Genomic DNA, 22,089 nt, shown 5'->3' with positions numbered 1-22,089 from the left:
ATCATGCGGGGCAGTGTGATAATCGCCTATGGCTACTATACAGTGCCGGCGGCAAGACCGCCGGGCAAGCCACCGTGCACCTGGCGGCATACAAAGCCGCCGACACGACCAACTAACCAAAACGATTTTGTGCCGCTTGTATTGCCGGCGGCATAGCCGCTCATAGCATAGCATAGCTCATAGCATAGGCGGCATAGCGCATAGCCGCTAGCCGCCGGAATGTGTGTAGTAGTAGCCTAGAGACTGATAGGTTTAACAAATAATACAATGGGCTTTTAGGCTTTTCTCAAGTTTATTTAACAACATCCACATGTGATTTGACACTGTACTCCGTCATGAACCCCAGTAGGCCTGCAGCGGTCAGCAGCAGGAACATGAAGAAGGACACCACAATGTGCACATTCTCTTTCAACACACAGTTGTCTGTCGGCCAGTCTGGTGGTAGCTGGAAAGAAACGATTGTCAGAAACTTTTAATTACCTACTAGTTAAAGGGCCTATGCAGACCACTTCTTTTAAACAACGTGCAATACTACTGCCATCTATGTACACCACGTTTAAAAAACTGTGCTTAGGCCCTAAAAGGCAGTCACTCTACAAACACGCTACGCACTACGGCTAAGTTCTGAAATGCACTTATAACTAAATAAATTACTGCCTACCCAACTAGCAAGAGAGTCCACAGCAGGGTCCTGGTAGTGGACAGGAAGGTCCGCAGCCCCCAATAGAGGGATTACAGCAGTTCGAATACAGACAGTAGCCGCCGCTGTGAGGCCCGCCGTAGAATCCACCATAGTACACCGGCATGGCGGGAAACTTTACAAACAAACAATTTTTGCCAACAAAATAATTACGATCGAATTTTGAACCGAATTTTGGGTGACCGGGAAAAGCGGTAGGTCATACAGGTGAGTCCTTCTTGACTGATGACGATGATGAGGTAAACGTTCGATATTTGAACAGATTTCAAACAGCAAGTTTTTGCAGCCAGTTTTTAACGAGGTTGAGTTTGAATATCATTATTATCAATCTTGTATGTTTCTACCAGACCTCGGGACTATAGAGTCCCGGATTTTTGGGAGGCGAACGTGGGGCCGAAGCCAACACGCTGAAGCCCTTTTGAGACAACTTTAATGAAATGGTGACATAAAACCGACGATTATCCCTGTATACACTATAGAAATGTACCCAAGGACAATCCCCGGTTCTGTGCTAAACTATTGCTAACTATGGAGGAAAACTACTTGGGCTATTGTGATGGGATGTTAGTGGACTAGGAATGGGAAGACTATGGGAACTATGACACCTGCCGATAACAATGTTTGCACACGTAAAAATGGCAGGTGGAGACTCGCCAGCTCAGTTACTGGGCCCTCGGGAATCAGTCACTGAACAGCAACAAGAGGGCAACAGGGACATGAGCGGCTGAAGGGTGAGGATACCTCGGCGGACTTTAAACGCAGATGACGCACTCCCGGTGGGTCCAGCATCACCGGCCCACTCGCCACTTACCACGAGGCACCTACCCTCCGAGCGGGCTGCTAACCCTACTCTAGCGACTCCACTCTGACCGGCCGATGAAGGTAAGTCAAGAGGCGGGAGACCTATCCCCCGTCATGCTTCACTCCGGCAGGCCGGAGATGGGGGACAGTATACTCTCCCTGGAGCACTCGGATATATAGCCCCGCGGGGTCGCTACTCCCCGTCATCCGCCTCAGATGCCCTGCAATATCGTTAAAGGTAGACAGTCGTCGGCCGCGCGCGACAATAGTCAACCTATGAAAATGTATGGCACCGTTGCCGAGGTCCGCGACAGTCGCGCGCGGCCGACGAATTTCGTAAGCCGCGCGCGGCATTGTCTTGAAATTAGTCGATTTTGTTCGTCCGTTCCCTCTAGTCGAAGTGCTAATCGATATCCTTGAAGAAGAGGAGGATGATGTGCTGCTGTGGCTATATAATGAAAATAGATTACCAATCGACACTATCTTTAAAAAGTAGAAATGAAGAAGGATACTACCAAATACTGATTCAAAAGCATTTGTATTGTAATGAAAACAAAAGGAAGTTTTGCCGACTAAATAAAAAACAATTCAATTCTGGTTTTACTATTAATCTTAGTATGCGCGATGATATCAATTAGCACTTCGACTAGAGGGAACGGACGAACAAAATCTACTAATTTCAAGACAATGCCGCGCGCATGGTTTTACTAAGATTCTATAGATTTTAATATTAAGCGCTAGACCATGTTGAGATGCGTACGGCCGCAAGCGGCTCACGAAATTCGTCGGCCGCGCGCGACTGCCGCGGGCCTCGGCAGCGGTGCCATACATTTTCATTGGTTGACTATTGTCGCACGCGGCCGACGACTGTCGTAGGCCGCGCGCGACCCACGGAATTCTACCTTTACGAGTTGTTTCCCGTGGCTTCATTTGTATATGGTATTTTATTGTGGCTTGAAATAAATGCACACCATGAGGCACTATCGTGTTCGCTTGAATATTATATAGTAGTGTAGGTACGCTTGTCTTGCACGGTCTGTAGCAGTAATTTTTCAACCTCAAACGGCTAGAACGGAAACTATCAAGAACTCTTTAGTACAAGATCAGGCATGTAAATAAAAAAGAATTTTATTTACGATTTTCAAATACGTAGCAGCTGTCAAAATCCTTCAATCTGATATCTGCTGCGACGAAAAATTATTGCCAAAAAAAAAAACACAAAAAATAGAAAAGACAAAAATTAAAAAATACTAAAGAGAAGAAATATTTTGGATAAAAATGCCTTACCAGCACGGATGCTACAGGGACTTCAATCTTGGAACGTTTGCAAGATGTCCAGGGGGCTGCGACCCACCAATGGCTAGGTGAGTGGAAAACCGAGGCTGTACTTTGACTCAGCGACCTACTACCGATCCTGGTATCCTCATCTCAAGCGGTGGATATGAAGAAGCGTACGCGTTAAGACTTGACAGCTGAGAAGTACCTATATGTATGTTTGTTCAACATGAAGCCCTGCAAAATATTAACCAACGTTTCTTTCAAAGCAAATCAGACACCTCATTATGGTAGATCCACATCCAGTTATATATGGAATCACCTCACGACCGCACAATTCTATCGATTGATAACAACAGTCTATTAAGTAGGTATGGTGGCCCAATGTTTCTTCTTTATTTTCTTTCTATCTTCTTTGTCCTCTATTTCAGGTGCTGCTGCCAGCCCTGCGTACAAGGTTGCTGCTGCTGCCCAACAGGGCCGTGTTTCAACTGCCACGGCTGCTACTGCTGATGAAAGTAACGTGAAGTCTTCCCATGTGCTGTAATGTAATAAACCGTTGACAAAACGCTGTATCTTTTTTTTGATTACTGGTTAGCCTCACACCTATAAATGTTTTAATTAAGAAAGAATGTGGATATAGAAAGATATCGAGCGTCGAGAGGCAAACGGTAGCCACAGAATTAAGTAAGCATTTTTCACTGAAACCTCTGCAGCCCTTTTACAACAGCCAAAGCCAACTACAGCTACGGATTATAAAACAACAAAATTAGGTAATCTCCACAACGAACCGAAATCTAACAACTAGCAAGCATGCTACTAGACTTCTGTAAACTATCCAGAAAAACTGACAGCCAAAACCATCAGTCATCCTCAAAATTTAAATAAGTAAAAATAAAAATAACAAACCCACATAAGAAAGATGGATTACAAACAACACTAGAACCGAAAACGTCACGATTATTAGAAATGTACAGAAATAACACCGTGACATTGTACGGGGGCGACGTTCGTGGAAGGCGACCCCTCGCCCTAGCATTCCATGAATATGGTACCCGCATCTATATTTACAAAAAACCCGCTATATCCTGACCTGCGACAATATTAATTTGATAGACACACCCGAGCTCAACTTAACCTGGTTATTGTACTTAGGGAGAAAAATTGAGGATTCGCCGAAACAGGTCAAAGACATTTACACGCAATTTACTAGAAAAGCGTATAAAATTGTTCTACGTCAATACTGCAGCTTTGTTATTGGGAAAAACTGTTAGCATTTCCAGGGAATCCGGTCCCTATATTCCACAAACCCACTTTGGTGTGACCAATTAACAATAGGGTAATGAACCTACCGCCGTCCATTGTTATTGTTTTGGGAACTCCTATGTTGTAGGTAAATAGGTTTTTTTTTACAATTATGTGTTTAAAACACTCGAATATTTTTGTAGCCACAAATCGCCTTTTAGATTGGTAACGTAGGTAGGTACTAAATTGTGACTTGTGGAGTTGCGTCACAAAGTAACGACATATGGCGCCAGAGATGACCTATACCAAATTATTAATCGAAAATTAAGATTACATACTGTTTACGTAAACGCAAGTACGTAACATTGACGTCTACATAAATACAATGTTGTGGGTAATTTTGCATCACACAACTTTTACGACACATCAACGGATGCTGCAGTGTCGATATCACATTTATCGATTCTGGAAACACGATTAATCACTGCAAATGAATTCGATGAATTCCTTGAATATTCGAATCGATATCATACGAAGCTTACAAAGGTACCTACGTGATCATTATCACGGGAATATAAACATACCTACTTTATTTTTACGAGTTTTGAAAATCCACGAACTAACTTTATGATTTCGACGTAAAGACATTAAATGCGTAATTACTGTTAAATGTACGCGAAATCCATTAAAAGAGTCTTCGAGTGACCAAATATGTTTTATCGCGGGTACATCGGTCAGTGCTTCCTGCGGTCGTTATCTGATGGTGGACGGCAATAAGTGAGCGCACTTCCGTTCGCACCTTTATTTATAAAGGAAAAAGAAATGGAAGCTGTTAAACTAAAAATAACTGTGAATAATAGCAAAACTTTTCTGTAGAAATTGTTTGTCGTTGCTGTATAGCTTTGGCCACTTGGCGAAATGCTCGATATTTTAGGGAATTGTCGCATATAAGTGATTTTAGGGATCTTCACCTGTGTGACTGTGTGATTTAATTCAGAATACCAACAACATTATGAACTTCAGTAATTTTTAACCAAAGCAGGAGTTAGGAAAGCGAAATCTCCTTTGGCTTTTCTGGGTGGTTTAATAAATAATACCTAACTTGTGTAGAGAATACTGGTAATTTATGAAGGTAGATTCATGAAGTTTTACTGTGTGGTTCATATGCCAAGCAAGCTCTATCCAAATCAGTGCTTTAGCTAAAGCAGTAGGTAAGTATAATTTTGGATTACACAGCTACAAATTCCCAAGCTCTCAGTTCAAAGAAATAATAAAGCACCATTAAAAAGAACCACAAGACTTTATTCACAGAGCAGCACAACACAATTTAGTTATTTCTCCATCAACAGCAGCTGGGCCGGTACCTCCAGCTATAGGAACCGAACGGTCGGCCGCAGGGGCCCATACACACGCCGCCGCAGGGCCCGCAGAATGGAGCCGGGTATGCCAGCCCTGCGCACTGGCAGTTACAGGGAGTGCCGCAACAGCAGGGACCTCCCCCGCAATATCCTCCGCAGCAACCCCCGCAAGGCCCACAGCAACCACCGCAACACATTTTAATATAGGTAAAGGTAGTAGGTAAAAAGTTTGGAGAGAATGGTCAACAGGTTTTTTAATTGAAACTTTTGTTATTTTTACGTTTTTTTCATTAATTTTGAAATTTTATAAAAATCTAATATAGTGTGGTCTGTGTAAAATGCTATTTTGATGTATGGTAGGTAATTTTTCTTTTTTTTAAGTCAATCAAGAGTCGCTGAGATGTCTATGATTCCTTCCAGCTTGATGTTAAGAAGGATCTCTTTCAGCATTTTTCTTGAATATTGTGGAAAATACCGAAATTATAGTTTTAATAAGCAACAAAAATGTTGTAAATATAAAAATAACAATTACTTCATAAGATAAAAGAGGTAAGGTTTTCTTTGCCTTCATTAATTATCTTCTTGAAAGATTTTCCAAGCTTTAACTTAAAAAAACCGGCCAAGTGCGAGTCGGACTCGTGCACGAAGGGTTCCGTAAATTACAGTTAAATCAACCTATCTCAAAAACTATAAGAGATACTTTGATCAAACCAAAAATCGTTGAAAGAGTTAATTAGCATGCATCACCTCTATTTTTTTTAGAATTTTATACCCCGTAGTTATAAAAATAGAGGGGGGGGGACATACTTTTTACGACTTTGAGAGCTGATATCTCAAAAACCGTTCACTTTAAGAAAAATGTTTTTTAGAAAACTTTATATCATTTTAAAAGACCTTTCCATTGATACCCCACACGGGTATGTACATCGAAAAAAAAAATTTCATCCCTCAGTTACATGTATGGGGGGCCCCACCCCCAATTCTTTTTTTTACTATTTAGTGTCATATTTTTGTAGCGGTTCATACAACACATATTCCCATCAAATTTCATCACTGTAGTACTTATAGTTTCCGAGTAAATCGGCTGTGACAGACGGACAGACGGACAGACGGACAGACGGACATGACGAAACTATAAGGGTTCCGTTTTTGCCATTTTGGCTACGGAACCCTAAAAACACACTTAAGGTCCACTACTTGCAAGTGAGTGTACCACGTTGAAAGTCATTTTTCAAGCGGATTTGAGCGTGGAGGATGGATTTCTTCGATACTACTACATTTAGACGAAAAAAAGAACAAAAAAAAAAGAACACAATCTCTTTCAGATTCCAAAGATAGCATTACTATTAGTTCCACCAACTCAACGATGGATGGCACCACTTGTAGCTTGCCAGACGACGAAAACAACACACAAATAAGAAAAACACAAATATGTAGTTGGAATTATCCATAGCCATCGATGTATATGTATGTCCATAGCCCATTACGATATAAGTAACTTGTTATTAGAAAATTCAGATAAAAAAAACAATGAAAGATTTTTTAATTTTTTTTTTGTGAAACTATAAATACAAGATTTTCATTTAAAAAAAACATTAAAACTATCTAAACTACCTATATTTACAAACTTAAAACTAAAGGAAAATAATTCTAAACATGAGATTGTTAAGAAAGCGACAAAAAATTAACGAGCAAAACTTGTACTCCGATTAGAAAAATAAAAAATCAACTCGACATAAATCACCTTCCCGAACATTACAAAAATCGGAGGAGGAAATTAACTCAACGCTAACTATAACACATCGTCAGATATACCTGCCAGCCCTGCTAGCCCTGTTAATACAACACCTAAGAGAGATACGAGTAGAAATAAAAGAAAACTATGTATACTCAGTAACTGGACTCGGAATGGCGTGTTGGAGAATACTTACGCGCAATATTTTGAATATTTTCGTTATTTATCTCCTAAAAGTCGTTTAAATAATCTTTTGGTAAATGCTCACAATAAAATACAAGATTTCAATATGGCATAAATCGAGAGCTACCTGTCAAGTAGATGTCAATGTGTAGAAATAACAAAAACTATAAACTGAACAGCTGTGGTGTACCGCAGGGCAGTGTTCTGGGCCCTCTGCTTTTTTTTACTTTATATCAATGATTTACCGGACTCTACAAAGTATAAATGTGTGCTAAATGCAGATGACACTACTCTCTTGATTAATTGTGAAAACAAAAATACGTATAATAATGAAATAAATGAAAGTTTAAATAATGTAATTAAATGGCTCATTGATAATAATTTGAATGCTAACATAAATAAAACAAAAAATATTCAATTTAAAACATATAATAGTCATCCACCTAAAATAAATAATATTACTCAAAACAATACAATTATAGAGAAGGTGGAATCAACGACATTTTTAAGTATAACTATTGCTCAATATTGTACATGGAAACAACATATAAATAAAATTTGCAATAAATTAAGTTAAGTAGGTATATGTATTAAACAGACTTTCGGCCAGTTTAAGTTAAAGTAATGTCTAAAGTAAAAGTAACGGTCAAATTCGTTTTTTCAAGGCTAAAGTGACAGCAAAACTAATAGAAAAATTGAATTTGACCGTTACTTTTACTTTGACTTTTACTTTGGCTTTAACTTTTGATGAAGAAACTGGCTGTTAGACAGGTAGCTACAAACAAGGCGACACTATGGGCCTATCATGGTTAAGTTTCTTCCATTTTACGCTATTGAATAGTGATTTGGGGTAACTCTGTTGATCCAATAGGAGCTTTCAGAGCCCAAAAAGAAGTGGAAGGTCTGTATGTGGAGCTGATTATGTAGACAGATGTGTACCATTATTCAAAAAATATAATATTCTACCGCTACTATTACTGTATATTTATGAAGTATGTATATTTACAACAATAGAAATAGTAGAAATAAAGATAAACTTCATATACCTAAACAACGCACAGCAATGTTCAGTAAAAACTCATATTCCATGGCTATTCGAATTTATAACAAATTACCGAATTACTTACAAAATGAAACATTTAAATTATAAAAAAAACAATTATTTGCCATGCTGATTGATAAGTGTTACTACGCTGTAAATGATTATTTGTAAGATGCAATTTAATGTGAATGTATAATGTAATGATAACGTTTTCCTGAAATTTATCTATAGTAAGTATTCATCTATATCTTTCGCATTATATAATTTTGATAGTTTATATTGATTTTGTTACTTTATAAGTTTAATATTTGTACACCAGTGATGGTAGAATACGGGAGACTAATATTATGTAACACCTTAACGACGTTTAGGCTGACAAAGAAATTTTTCTTTATCTTTGTCTTCCACCTTTTCACGACTAGGCTGTACATCAAGGATCTTGACATTTGTGCAGGTGTATGCATTGTCTGCTTTGTCGCGTTTTCTGCCTGGGCGAGCTCGATCCACCAGGTGTCGAAACTTGGACCAACAACTACCCATCCCACGACTTATATAGTCGCCTTAACTTTCCTTCCCTGTTGACATACTTCCAGAATTACTCCAAACGCTTATGAGGTTCATCCGTTTTAATAATATTAAATTGTAAATAGTATTTGGTGTGGTAATTATATGTTTTATGTACTTTGATGTTACTAACAATTATTTTATCTTATGCATATCTTTCTGTTTGTTTCAGTGACCCAAAGAGTTCACTATCACAGATTTTTCCCTTCTTTTCTACCGTTATTTCCCCCTTGCTATTGTATTTCACACTACTTGCTTTCTCATCACTTCTGACATTGGCAGAATCATTGACATCGGCATCGAGGGCAATGATTGCCATAAACAAAAACCGAATAGACACATAGGTACAATAAATACTGAAAACAAGACTACAATAACTATTTTAGGGCGCTGCCATACAATAAGGTGATCTTCACACTGCCCCGCATCACGCTGCATCTTGCGTGTCGACGCACCTACGCGCGTTCCTGCGGGAGTGCAGATCTGCATCATCGTGCGGGTTTTTCACGCACTCACGCGCGTAGGTGCGTTTTGTAAATTCACGCACAGCGAGTTCCATTTTCAAATATACACGTCACGCCCATTCAAAATCACGCGCGGCATTGCGGGATTCAGTGTGCCATACCTTGCGTCTCGCCCCGCACCTACGCGCGGGGGTGCGTGTTTCTCCGCATGTATGTGCGTGATCCGCATGAACGCGCGAGGATGCATTTTCAGTGTGTTGGACTATGCGTGTTTTCCATACAAACGGAGATATTTCCATACAACGGAAAAAACGCATCCACGCACTACGCTGCATCATGCGGGGCAGTGTGATAATCGCCTAAACGTGATTATTTTATGTACACTTGGTCGGTTTTTTGTTCCCGTGACTTCAGAAGGTCGCGAGTACTTATAAGATTCTGACTCTGATGAGGAATACCTTTTATTACTTGCTCTTGCGGAACATATTGCAGTCTTTGTTTTAAATTATATAAAATTACATAGGCATGTGAACAAAAATATATGTATGTAGAGAAAGTATGGGCAACGTCCGCCGAGCTGCAGACGCTCTCGCTTCGCAGTCTTCTTGGTCGCGCAGGTTTGCCCGAGCTTTAAAGTATATTTCATTATATCTTAAAGACAACATTTACGAGTAAATATGGTAAATCAATGACAGACAGACATGGTAACATTAGGGTGCATCTACACGGTGCAAGAGAGGCACATGCGCAGGTTATATGCATTTAAAAAATGTGAGGGTCCAGCGACTGACGCATGTACCAAAGCTTGCTCTTGTCACTTGTCACTTGCGCATGTTAACTTGCTCCAACTACATGCACCGTGTAGATGCATCCTTAAGTAGTTACTTTTATAACTTACTAGCTTCTGCCAGCGGTTTCACCCGCATCCCGTGGGAACCTCTGCACGAACCCGGATAAAAAGCCTATAGCCTTTCTCGATAAATGGGCTATCTAACACCGAAAGAATTGTTCAAATCGGACTAGTAGTTCCTGAGATTAGCGCGTTCAAACAAACAAACAAACTCTTCAGCTTTATAATATTAGTATCTAGATAAGTAATAAGTATAAGTATAGATGTTGAAGAAGTTGTAGTGCCACACTCCTGTTGTGATACCTACATTTGCTTGTAAAGATGATCCCTTGAGGCTAGATTTTTATGTTTGCAGGATAATCTTTCAAGGTCTTTGTACCGTCCCTTCTGGCTACTTTATCTAGCTAGCTAGATATTAATTTATAATGAATATTTAATGAATTCATCGGACAAGAAACGAGGACCAAGAAGTTTTTACTTCATAGAAGTAATTATAAGGTAGTACAATATTCGACATTCAAATACCATTCTTCACGTCACTTTCTCTGGAAATTTTACAAAAACGACAGCTATGCTCTGCGAAGAAAATCTATAAAAAATATACCTCTTTGTATTAAATTTTGTAAGTATATTAATTATTATTTTTACAATATTTAATTAATATAATTTAACAACGGATTATATACCCTGCCCACAGGGGCAATATCTTTAAAATAATTACGATCAGCAAAAGCATACAAAAGGGATAATGAAAATGAATAGCATGGAGCCAATAATTAATCCCGATTGAAAGAGTTATTAATATGGTTAATGCCTGAGGGAGGATATGAAGCAGAAGGGAGTGGATGTAAGTATGACGTCTGACAAAGAGGAATGGAAGAAAAAGACATGCTGCGCCGATCACAAATGACTTGGGAACAGGGCAGGAACATGATGATGAAAGACTAATTAATTACTAAATGCTGATATTTTCCAGATAAAATTGCGCGATGCCCGTACGTAATTGCTGCGTAGGATGCCAGGGGCCCATGCCGGGGCCGTGCTGCGGGGGCCCCTGTGCCTCTCGCATGGACTGCGGCACTGGACCGTGTTGTGTCCACTCTGTTGGAGCTTGCTGCTCTCCCTACTCTGGAGGAATTGGCTGTTTGCATGGGTAAGAACTTTGAATTTTCTTCCTCTAGAATGGATCTATAAATACATAGTAATCCATCCTTATAGTCATCGGCACAAATCTTGAGCGCTGACTGAAGTGATTTATTAGCAAAGAGCCAATCCCGAGTGTGAGTGAGACTAAACTAAGGCTCTGACGCGATGCGATGGCAATAACCGCTTTAGCCCGCTCCAGCGCCTCACTTCATACCACAAAAGGGACCCAATAACACTTCTGTGCAGGTGAAGGTCAGGGCTCAAGATTCGAGCCGATGATTATATATTTCGCCCACGCTCTTTTAACAAAAAATAAAACTTCTGAAAGCTGTAACGGGTATCATCATGCTGTTTTTGATGCTCACTTCTTCTAAACACGCAATAAGGCCCTTAAATGAAAAAAATAGCAATTACGCCCTTTTATCGATTCCTGTAATTACCTCTTTCAGTGCCCGTTGCGGTATGGCGGGTTCGTACTACAGCTGCGGGCACGCGTGCATAGGCGGGTGCACTAGCGGCCTCTGCGCGTCCTGTTGCGGCCCATGCTGCGGCTGATCCGGCCCTGGAATTTAACATTTCGTTACGTCCCTATTTAATAAAGTGTTGCGTTAAGTTACGTGTTTTATTTTGAGGAATTGTCACTGTTTTTCACTGTCAGTAGTTGATTTTTTCGTCTTGTTTTATTTATTGGAAATAGGTATAATCATGGTATGACATTGAAAGATCAAAATTTATCTTGTATTGATCGTTATCGAAATTCAAAACACCTCTCGTTTTTTTTCATCTCTTTGCTCAATATTGTAGGTCTGTATGTTTAAACCCAACATACATGGAAATTTAAGATTAATTACAATATCACTGTTTGGAATATATATAATATATATAGCTATAATGCTGCAATTAATCGTAAGCGGAGTTCCGTGAATAATGATAATCTGGCTAGTCATCATCATCCTCCGAGCCTTTTTCCCAAACTATGTTGGGGTCGGCTTCCACTCTAACCGGATTCAGCGGAGTACCAGTGCTTTACAAGAAGCGACTGCCTATCTGACCTCCTCAACCCAGTTACCCGGGCAACCCGATACCCCTTGGTTAGACTGGTGTCAGACTTACTGGCTTCTGACTACCCGTAACGACTGCCAAGGATGTTCAATGACAGCCGGGACCTACAGTTTAACGTGCCATCCGAAACACAGTCATTGGTGTCTAAGATATACTTAGAAAGTACATACAAACTTAGAAAAGTTGCATTGATACTTGCCTGACCTGGGATCGAACCCGCGCCCTCATACTCAAGAGGTCTGTTCTTTGCCCACTAGGCCACCACGACTTAATAATCTGGCTAGTGTTTCAGATAAATTGGAGTGTCTACCTACAGAATCAGTAGTTATGCGCCAATAACAAAGCATTATTTAGGGCTTGTCCACCCGAATCTACGCTTCATGACGTGTACTACCCCTATATGCAGACCCCTTATGTACTCCTGTTCTTCCGAAATTCCTTTGCTAATTTATAGATTGACAATTACATTGTTCCTCCAACAACATACCCAAGAAGTTAATAAGACATCAAGTAATCAAGTAACACTTTTTATTTAATTCTCAATATTCATGTACAGTTCACTTTGACAGGACGAAACACAGTCGCGCGTTCACGCGTTCCTTGGTCCAGCGTCTGGTACCAAGCCAAGTTCAACAATACAGGACATCACGCCTTTACGGCACGGGATCTATGAAAGCGGGATTTGCCGGCTCGATGCTTTTTCTTCTTCTTAGAGTCAGTGGGTCGTCTTTTAGCTGGAGGATTGGAAGCACGACCGCCAGAGGAGGCGCCGCGGCGTGAATTTCCCCCGGACCGGCGGCTGCGCGTGGCCTTGCCCAGGAGCGCTACGGCCAGCCCCAGGGGCACCGCTGTCGGGTCCACCATCAGCGTCACCGGGGACCCCAGCTCTGGGGAGGGGGCCACAACCCCCACAGCATTCGCCGCGCGGAGTGCAGCCAGCCATTTCTTCTGGATCTTGTAATACCTCATCAGTGTTTTATGGCCACGAGAAACACTATTTATTACTATAATTAAATTATAGTTTGTTATTATAAACAAATTTTACTTGATAATTTTATTTTAAGCGGTTATAAGGTTTTTTTCAAAATTTCATTATGTCATAAGTTTTTTGAAAATTAATGAATGTCATCCCGCTCTTATGTCATTCAATGGAATAATTTGAATTTGTTTTTTTTTTGGTTCTTAAAATAGCCAGCCTGCAGCCAAAGTTTAAAGAGGATTTAGCTTCAATTACTTTAAAAAGGTTTGATAATTATAACGGCTCTCTTTACTCCACTTTTAACTCAGGTAGGTAATGGAGATATTTTAAATTGAGGAAAGATTACAAAACCTCAATGTCTATACCCTACTCACTAAGGACAATACTTATAAAATCATCGAAATTGCTACTTGCACGCAACAGAGCTACACAAACTATGTAATGACAGCTGACAATCAGTTAAGGCTGTTTACAAACGCGGCAGTTGCGCGGCGGGCGTGCAATGGAAGCGCGGCAAATTGCCACGATTGCCCGCATCCGGCGCGCTTACAAGAACCGTTGCCGCGGCCACTACGCGCCACGCACGCACCCACCCTAACGGCAGGAGTTGCCAACTCTGACTACCAGACAAATACAAGCTTTTGTATTGGACTTCGCCTTATTGTATTGTTTCAATGTTAACCTTAGCCTTTAGTTTTCTATCGGCTGCATTTTGGGGAGTGTGCCCCGTTCCATCACCGGTTGTAGACGTACGTCTATGCGCCACCGTCGCATACCTAGTTGTCACATGCGAGCATATTGACAGTAAAAATAAATTATTAGCAGATTAAATAAATAAATACTTACATGTAATTGATTTGATAATCTACTAAACATTAGCATTCTGATTGCAGTAACTATATCCCGGAATTCTGACATTACTAGACGTTACTCAGTAGCACAAAAGGTAGCTATTTGCATATCAAAGCGAGCTTGTGTCTTTACCAAGAAACTTGGAATCCCGGTAGTAATTATTACCTACGGGAAGAATACATTAAACATGAAACTGCCATATTCATGGAGTACCTAATAGTTCCGGTTACTAGCTTCACAAGTGGAAAATATTATTGTTTCATTAATAAGTTATCAAGGTTTAAAAGAGAAGAAAAATATGTAAAGTCTTTTAGTATTTCACATAAATTAAAAGACGTCTTCATCGCTGTCTACTGGGAGTGTGACCCAAGGCTGGCATCATTGCCTTGTTGGAGAGGAACGTTTTTTTCCAATAAAGAGTCCAATTAAAAATACTTTATAAAAAAATAAACATCAATTTACCCGAATGTTGACAACTCCTGCCACGCTCAAGTCACATCCGCGGTACAATCGCCTTCCCACGACAAATTGTAGGAAGTGCGTCCCAAATAGCAGTCGACTTTCGAAGTAACAGCCGACAGCCGACAGTCGAGGGTGTGCGCCCATCCGAATATTTCTAATGAATTTGCTTTACGCGTAATTTACTGTAGAGGACGACCGTTCGTGACAGATGGACATTTAACGGTAAAAAACATGAAGAAAAAATACAAATTGTTTTGGTGTGAAGAATAAAATTTAAATGATGTTTTCATGCGCGACCTAACGAATATTGAGTTCAGCAGAGCGATTGTCAATTTGTTACTAGCTCGTTTTTGCAGTTTACTCCCATCTCGAGTCTCAAGAGAAACTCCGATCAATTATTGTCTTTAAGCTTTTAATATGTTCCTCTGAAAAATTTTATGTGGGTATATACCTAAGTATTTGTAGTGAAAATCTCTATTATCATAAAACATTACAACACAACAACAGACAAACAAAAGGTCCTGCTTTTAGAAAGTTTCGTTATTTATATGTTTTATGATAAACTGATATGATAAATACTATCACACTCATGTCATAGAGGAAGAGCCGAAAGTCAGTATTTATATTTTTCTCATGTCTCATCACCCCAAAGAATGTTCATCTAATCCCGTCCAACGATTTCGAATATAACGTAGTCTTTTTACTCCACTAGTTATGAATATTAAAGGCATATTGTCGGAAGTAGACACCACGTGTAAGCGACGTGTTTCGTGTAGCAAGTTAGGTAACATAACCGTAAATTAACATGTGCTCGTCACAAAGGCTTGCTTCCGCTTCTAAAGATGGGCATACTATACTATTGGCTTCCCAAAAAGTTTCATAACATTGTGAATATTAAAGGCACTATTAAAGTTCCCGTTGAGCCTTCTATATCCGAGATTGAACCGTCTAGAGCCAGTTTAAGGCCCAAGTTCATCGACAACTTGTCCGTTTTTTTTAAAACAACGCTTAATTTACTTTTGGATGTAAACATAAACACACTGTTGTTTTCCTCAATTGGTATTTATTTTATGAAATTTATTATTCGTTGCTAATTACATATATATTATTCGATGTCTATTACGATTATACTTAAATTCTTTGAAAACAAATGCCTACAGAAATTGCGTTTTGGCAAAAAATAAGCGACTTTTTTTGATCCAAAAGACCACTTGAATTCTTTTGAAGTCACAAAATAAAGGACAATGGGCACAAATATATGGGACCTGGTATACCCCACCAATAGGAATGTCATATATACCATTGGATAGGTCTTTTTATGTAGAACAATATTTACTATGACAGCTTTGTTGAAATGTTTGTCCGTTCTGAGATATAGATCAAAAACTGTGCAAAAGTTAGAACTAAATAATCTATTGATAACTCAAGTTTTTAAAGGAAAATCTAAGTACTACCAAGTGTAAGTCTTGTAAGTGCTACCTGCTGTGCCCGTTAGGGTCCATAATTGTTACTATTAGGTATGTAGCATTTCAACCTTTTATAACGGACAAACAATAGAACAAAGCTGTCATTGTAAATATTGTTCCAATTAAAAAGACCTATCCAACGATATATATGACTTTGCTATTGGTGCGGTTTCTCATTACGCCCAAAATCCAGTTGATACAATAAAAGGTTGAAATGCTACATAATAGTAACAATTATGGACCCTAACGGGCACAGCAGGTAGCACTTACAAGACTTACACTTGGTAGTACTTAGATTTTCCTTTAAAAACTTGAGTTATCAATAGATTACTTAGTTCTAACTTTTGCACAGTTTTTGATCTATATCTCAGAACGGACAAACATTTCAGCAAAGCTGTCATAGTAAATGTTGTTCTACATAAAAAGGCCTATCCAATGATATATATGACATTGCTATTGGTGGGGTATACCAATCTGCCCATTGTCCTTTGAAATGGTTTAATTAACTTCGTTTGTTCGCTTCTTCAAATTCAAATTCAAATCTTTATTTGCGTTCCAAATGTAATCCAGGTGGTATTTTTATAAAGTTTAAACAATATACTAGAAACAATATGGACCCGGTAGGGCACAGCTTATAGAGGTAGGAGAGGTTTGCAGTACTTATCATTATTACCTAGTTTAGTTTTATTAAATTTATACTTATTAAATGATGTTCAGTTCCTCCTTGTAAAGTCTATGTAATTCAAGTTGTTCCCCGAGCTTGGCGCTTACGTTATTTTGTTAAAAGTTTATGGCCCGATGGAACCGGCTACTGCATTTTCACTTTATTTGTTTTTAGCTATAAATTATCAATATGTCACTCTGTTGTTAGCCTAATTCATTATTTTGTTACATCTTCATAGCTAGATATTTCGTGTACTGTCCTAAGAATGATAAAATACGAACAGGAATTACGTTTTTGCAAAAATTGAGCGAGTTTTTTTCCCAAAAAACCCCCTGAATATTTTTGAAGTCAAAAATAAACTTCGTTCGTTTCTTATTCCTCCTTCTAGTCTATGTAATTCAAGTTGTTTTCCCCGAGCTTGTCGCTTACGTCGTTACTTTGTTAGACATGGCCCGATGGAGCCGGCTACCGCATTTTCACTATATTTGTTTTTAATTATATAATTATCGATGTGTCGCACTATTGTGATATTTTGTGTCCTGTTTAAGAATGATAAAATATAAACAGAAATTACGTTTTTGCAAAAATTGAGCGATGTTTTTTTCCCAAAAGACCCTGAATCTTTTTGAAGTCAAATTTACTTCGTTTGTTCCTTATTTCTTCTAAAGTCTATGTAATTCAAGTTGTTTTCCCCGAGCTCGGCGCTTACGTTACTTTGTTAGACATAGCCCGGTGGAGTCGGCTGCGACACCGCATTCACTCTAATGGTCTTAGAATGGTCTTTGTAGTCTGGAGAAAGAATTTGATTTAATACTCTTGTTTTTACTGTATTTGTTTTTAGTTATGTTAATGTTTCTTCGTGTGATTTTAAACGTATTATTTGAATAACAAATAAACTCTTCGACTCTTCTGTAGAAAATTAAAAATAACGCAAGTAACTTTTTGCACAATTAGGTACTTACGTTTGCGTGAAAAGTAAAAAGAAAACTCATAGGAATTTTGATAATTTTAAATATTAGTATTATTTTATTTTTCTAAATGTTTTATTATAAATAAAAAAATAAAACCGAAAAGTCTATTCGTAGAATGTCAATGTTTCAAATAAGTACTTAGTTAATTTCTCAGAAAGACATAATTCGCAGTACGCCTTGTGCGCAAAAGCTGAATTCGCAAAATACCCAGAAATTATGGAATACTTAATATTTGCATTGAGTTTAATTAAAACATGCAGAAATGTTTGTTAATAAGCAAGCATTCTGTGTTATTTTGGGCTTAATAGTTTAAATAGTTATTACGTTATTTTTTGTAAAAAGGTTAAATACCTATCTATTTACTCTAAAGACATTATCATCATCAAAAAAAAAAACAAGACACATGCTGAGTAAAATAAAAAATAAAAACACGCAATTGTTCGTTCTGCGCATAGACATAATATTAGTAAACAGGACTGCGCATATAAACCCAAAAAACGAGCCGAGTGAAACAGTTAGTACGGAGGCTGTCTGTCCCTTTCTAATAGGGTGACTATGAGATTAAGCTATGTGAGACAAATCCGAATTTGCTAAGATTATTAAACATAGATTAGTATTGAAGTTTTAACTTACGCAGTTTGTGACCTTAAGATACTAATAAAGGCTTTAAATAATTAGCGGAAATTAGCAGTATAAAAGCAGGAAGATTCGAAGTGAAGAACGTTTTTTTTTTGTATTTCTACTTCATATATAGACTGCTGAGCCATTTATTTCGCCTTTCTTCATTTTTTGGGAAGCTATAACAATAGTACAACAGTTTTAAAATCCATCACCCATATTTTGACTCGTTACAAGAATTCATGGGCACCCTAGTTGTTTGGTTTACGAAAATGTTATTATTAGCTAACCTGTGGAACGATATATTGCAACCACCATAGGATTCACTTTTGCAAGTAGAAACGCAACACTTTTTCACCATTTTTAAACGGTTTTATTTAGCTTACCCCGTTTGTTTTATTTATTATTTATTCATTCTTGGGTCAAATTTAGTAATTCAAATTTCACCCTCTTCCTGTCAACCGATTAATCTGAAATTTTGTATACACCTTTAATTCCGATGACAATACAATATAGTAATATCAATAACATTGTAAATCCAATATGGCCGCCGGCACAAAATGGCGGATAACGTAGATTTTATCAATCCCATCAATATGGGTATCAAATGAAAGGGCTCAACAAGCAGAATACAATATACTATAAAAAATTGAAATCCAAGATGGCGGCCGCTACAAAATGGCGGATAACGTAGGTTTTATCAATCCCATCAATATGGGTATCAAATGAAAGTTCTCAACCAGTAGAATACAATGTACTATATAAAATTAAAATCCAAGATGGCGGCCTCTACAAAATGGCGGATAACTTAGGTTTTATAAATCCCATCAACATGGGTATCAAATGAAAGGACTCAACAAGTAGAATACAATTTACTATAAAAAATGAAATCCAAGATGGCGGCCGCTACAAAATGGCGGATAACGTAGGTTTTATCAATCCCATCAATATGGGTATCAAATGAAAGTTCTCAACCAGTAGAATACAATGTACTATATAAAATTAAAATCCAAGATGGCGGCCTCTACAAAATGGCGGATAACTTAAGTTTTATAAATCCCATCAACATGGGTATCAAATGAAAGGTCTCAACAAGTAGAATACAATTTACTATGCAAAATTGAAATCTAAGATGGCGGATAACGTAGGTTTTATCAATCCCATCAATATGGGTATCAAATGAAAGGGCTCAACAAACAAAATACAATATACTATAAAAAATTAAATCCAAGATGGCGGCCGCTATAAAATGGCGGATAACGTAGGTTTTATCAATCCCATCAACATGGGTATCAAATGAAAGGTCTCAACAAGTAGAATACAATTTACTATGCAAAATTGAAATCTAAGATGGCCGCCGCTACCAAATGGCTGATAACAATTTTTTATCAATCCCACCAATACGGGTATCAAATGAAAGGGCTTCACAAGTAGAAAACTGTCAGTAACTCCAGCGGGGCCCAACAGGGCCAAGGCCTGCCTGGGCTGCGAGATTATTCGAAAGAGTTACCGCGGCCCTGGTACATAAAAGGCCTACGACGGAACAAAACGGTTTCTAGTCAAGAGTCTGACACTCCCTCACCGCTGCTGACCCAAAGCAGGAGAGGTCATGTGATGATTTTTGGGGTTGTTAAAAAAAAAAGTATCTGGAAGGGCTATGTATTGAGGAATTAGATTGTAATAAATTGTCAGGTAAGAGACCGTGTAATAATGATACACTAAATGAATTAGATAGAATGAGGAATATTCGGTACGCATTTTCATTAAATACTAAAAACTAGAAAATAAAAAATCGGTAAAAAAACTTTTAAGTTAAACGGTTTTATCTTATGTGCACTGAAAACTAGAAAATAAAAAAAATAGTTACTTACCTGTCAACCTACGTAGGTGGTCCCGGTCATATTAAACTAAAATAAAAACGTGGGGCCCCTGTGAAATCCTACCTATGGCAAAGCATATCTTTATACTTTGGTAGATCATGAGCTCGGCGTTCGCTGGTGAAGCCGCTACGGCTGATTATTGATTGTCAAAATCTCCAGTTACGATTATAGTAAGTCGATGCAATCCACACCTATTATACCTCTAGAAGAAAGTACTACAGCAATAGTTAATGGGCCCCACGTTTTTATTTTAGTTTAATATGACCGGGACCACCTACGTAGGTTGACAGGTAAGTAACTATTTTTTTTATTTTCTAGTTTTCAGTGCACATAAGATAAAACCGTTTAACTTAAAAGTTTTTTTACCGATTTTTTATAATAGTTTAAATTGATTTAATACAAAAAAATATAAACAAAATTTTAAATGCTGATTACGCGCCAAGAATGTTCAGGGTTACCGCTAGAAAATAAAAAAAAGCAAAATAAAAATTTATGTTGTTTATGTTTTAATAATAAATACGAATAAATTAATGCGATTGTTATTAATTTGTTGACTTACAATTGCTAAAATAAGATAAAAATATAAGTGATTCAATTGTTTTTGGGAAGACAAAACTTTTGATCACAACATTTTTTTATGCTGGCAAGGTGTTAGAAAGAGACAAACAGCCTCCGTTCGAACTATCCCTCTCGGCTCGGATTTGCCTCTGTGTATTATGCAACCAATTTAGTACCTTATTGCGTTAGAATAGAGTTCATTTTCGTAAATATATATTTTGAGCGTGCGCAATCTTGTTTAGTAATATTATATCTATGGTTCTGCGTCAATTGTCCAACACTAAACCATAAATAAGGCTATACTTGAATGCTACAAAAAGGTCCTAATAGTCAGTTAACCTAATAAGGCCCCACCCTTGGACACTAGGGGTGTGCATCGGAGCAGGCAATTTCAAACAGTCGAGCAAACTGCAGGACTGATTGTTTCCCAGAACCGTTGGTTTTAACTGACGCTAATTAATTGATTAACACTCCAATACTTTGATATTGAGAGCAATCGGAAATGCTTGTTACTTAAGCTATGAAATTGTTTGTTACTTCAATACTTGGAAGGGACTTTGCTTGCATTCAGTAGTACGATTTTAAAGTTCTTACCAGTTTTTTCTTAGGTAGAGTCTTGTTCGAATCTGGAAGGAATTCTGATTTTATGTATTCGAAATTAATGTATTTTATAAAACGCAGAAAACAAGTTTCTTCTACTGACGAAATAAGCAATTAATGTACCTACCTATTTGTAGGAGTAAATAGTTCCAAAAACAATTAACCAGCTTCATTCTAAAACATAAACAAAATGCGTCTTAAAAAAACATTTCTAAGAATTAAAACTTGGCATTCAATGTAGCAATAAAAACGGCTTAAATCAGGTTGTTACGTAACTAATTTATTAGTAGGTATGTAAATTGCTTTATTTTGCAGTCTGAATTCTTCGAATTTTGTGCTAGCGAAAATAGATACATATCTACCTATCAAAATACTATTAGAACATGAATTAACTTACCTGTGTTCGTCTGCCCGTTAGTCTATTGAATCTTGTTAAAATTGTAAAATATACTTAATAGGTATACCTACCTACAAATTGACGATTCTGTTCCCAAATACCAATTAAACTAACGAAATGAAGCTTCTGATACCAGGAATACATCTCTTGTAAGATCCAGACCTTTGAAGTTGGATTACCGAGTAATGGTAGGTATATACTTATCTGATGTAGGTAT

At 38.0% G+C, this 22,089-nt stretch overlaps 1 protein-coding gene and 1 long non-coding RNA gene across 2 annotated transcripts in view; one reads left to right on the top strand and one right to left on the bottom strand.

Moving 5' to 3' along the window:
* Positions 1-276: 276 nt before the first annotated feature.
* LOC124633501 overlaps positions 277-22,089 on the bottom strand; it is a 36,580-nt gene continuing 14,767 nt past the window's right edge. Inside the window, exons 2-3 of the long non-coding RNA XR_006984745.1 lie at positions 11,804-11,925; positions 277-445 (exon numbers count right to left, since the gene is read on the bottom strand). This is a non-coding gene — a long non-coding RNA (uncharacterized LOC124633501). The remainder of the gene's footprint in view (positions 446-11,803; positions 11,926-22,089) is intronic.
* Positions 11,207-11,918, top strand: LOC124633500 (male-specific sperm protein Mst84Db-like). The gene is made up of 2 exons (XM_047168740.1): positions 11,207-11,370; positions 11,813-11,918. Exons 1-2 carry the CDS (start codon positions 11,207-11,209, stop codon positions 11,916-11,918), a joined length of 270 nt encoding a protein of 89 aa, XP_047024696.1.

The sequence above is a fragment of the Helicoverpa zea genome, chromosome 9 (genome assembly GCF_022581195.2).
Source record: "Helicoverpa zea isolate HzStark_Cry1AcR chromosome 9, ilHelZeax1.1, whole genome shotgun sequence".
Classification (NCBI taxonomy): Eukaryota; Metazoa; Arthropoda; class Insecta; order Lepidoptera; family Noctuidae; genus Helicoverpa; species Helicoverpa zea.
This window is presented reverse-complemented; position numbering and strand designations above follow the sequence as displayed.

What these genes read in the sequence shown, in the direction of transcription:
- LOC124633500 (XM_047168740.1), top strand. Translation starts at nt 11,207, where the DNA reads ATGCCCGTACGTAATTGCTGCGTAGGATGCCAGGGGCCCATGCCGGGG. An exon ending in GGAATTGGCTGTTTGCATGG is followed by an intron (nt 11,371 to 11,812) that starts GTAAGAACTTTG and finishes TACCTCTTTCAG; the next exon opens with TGCCCGTTGCGGTATGGCGG.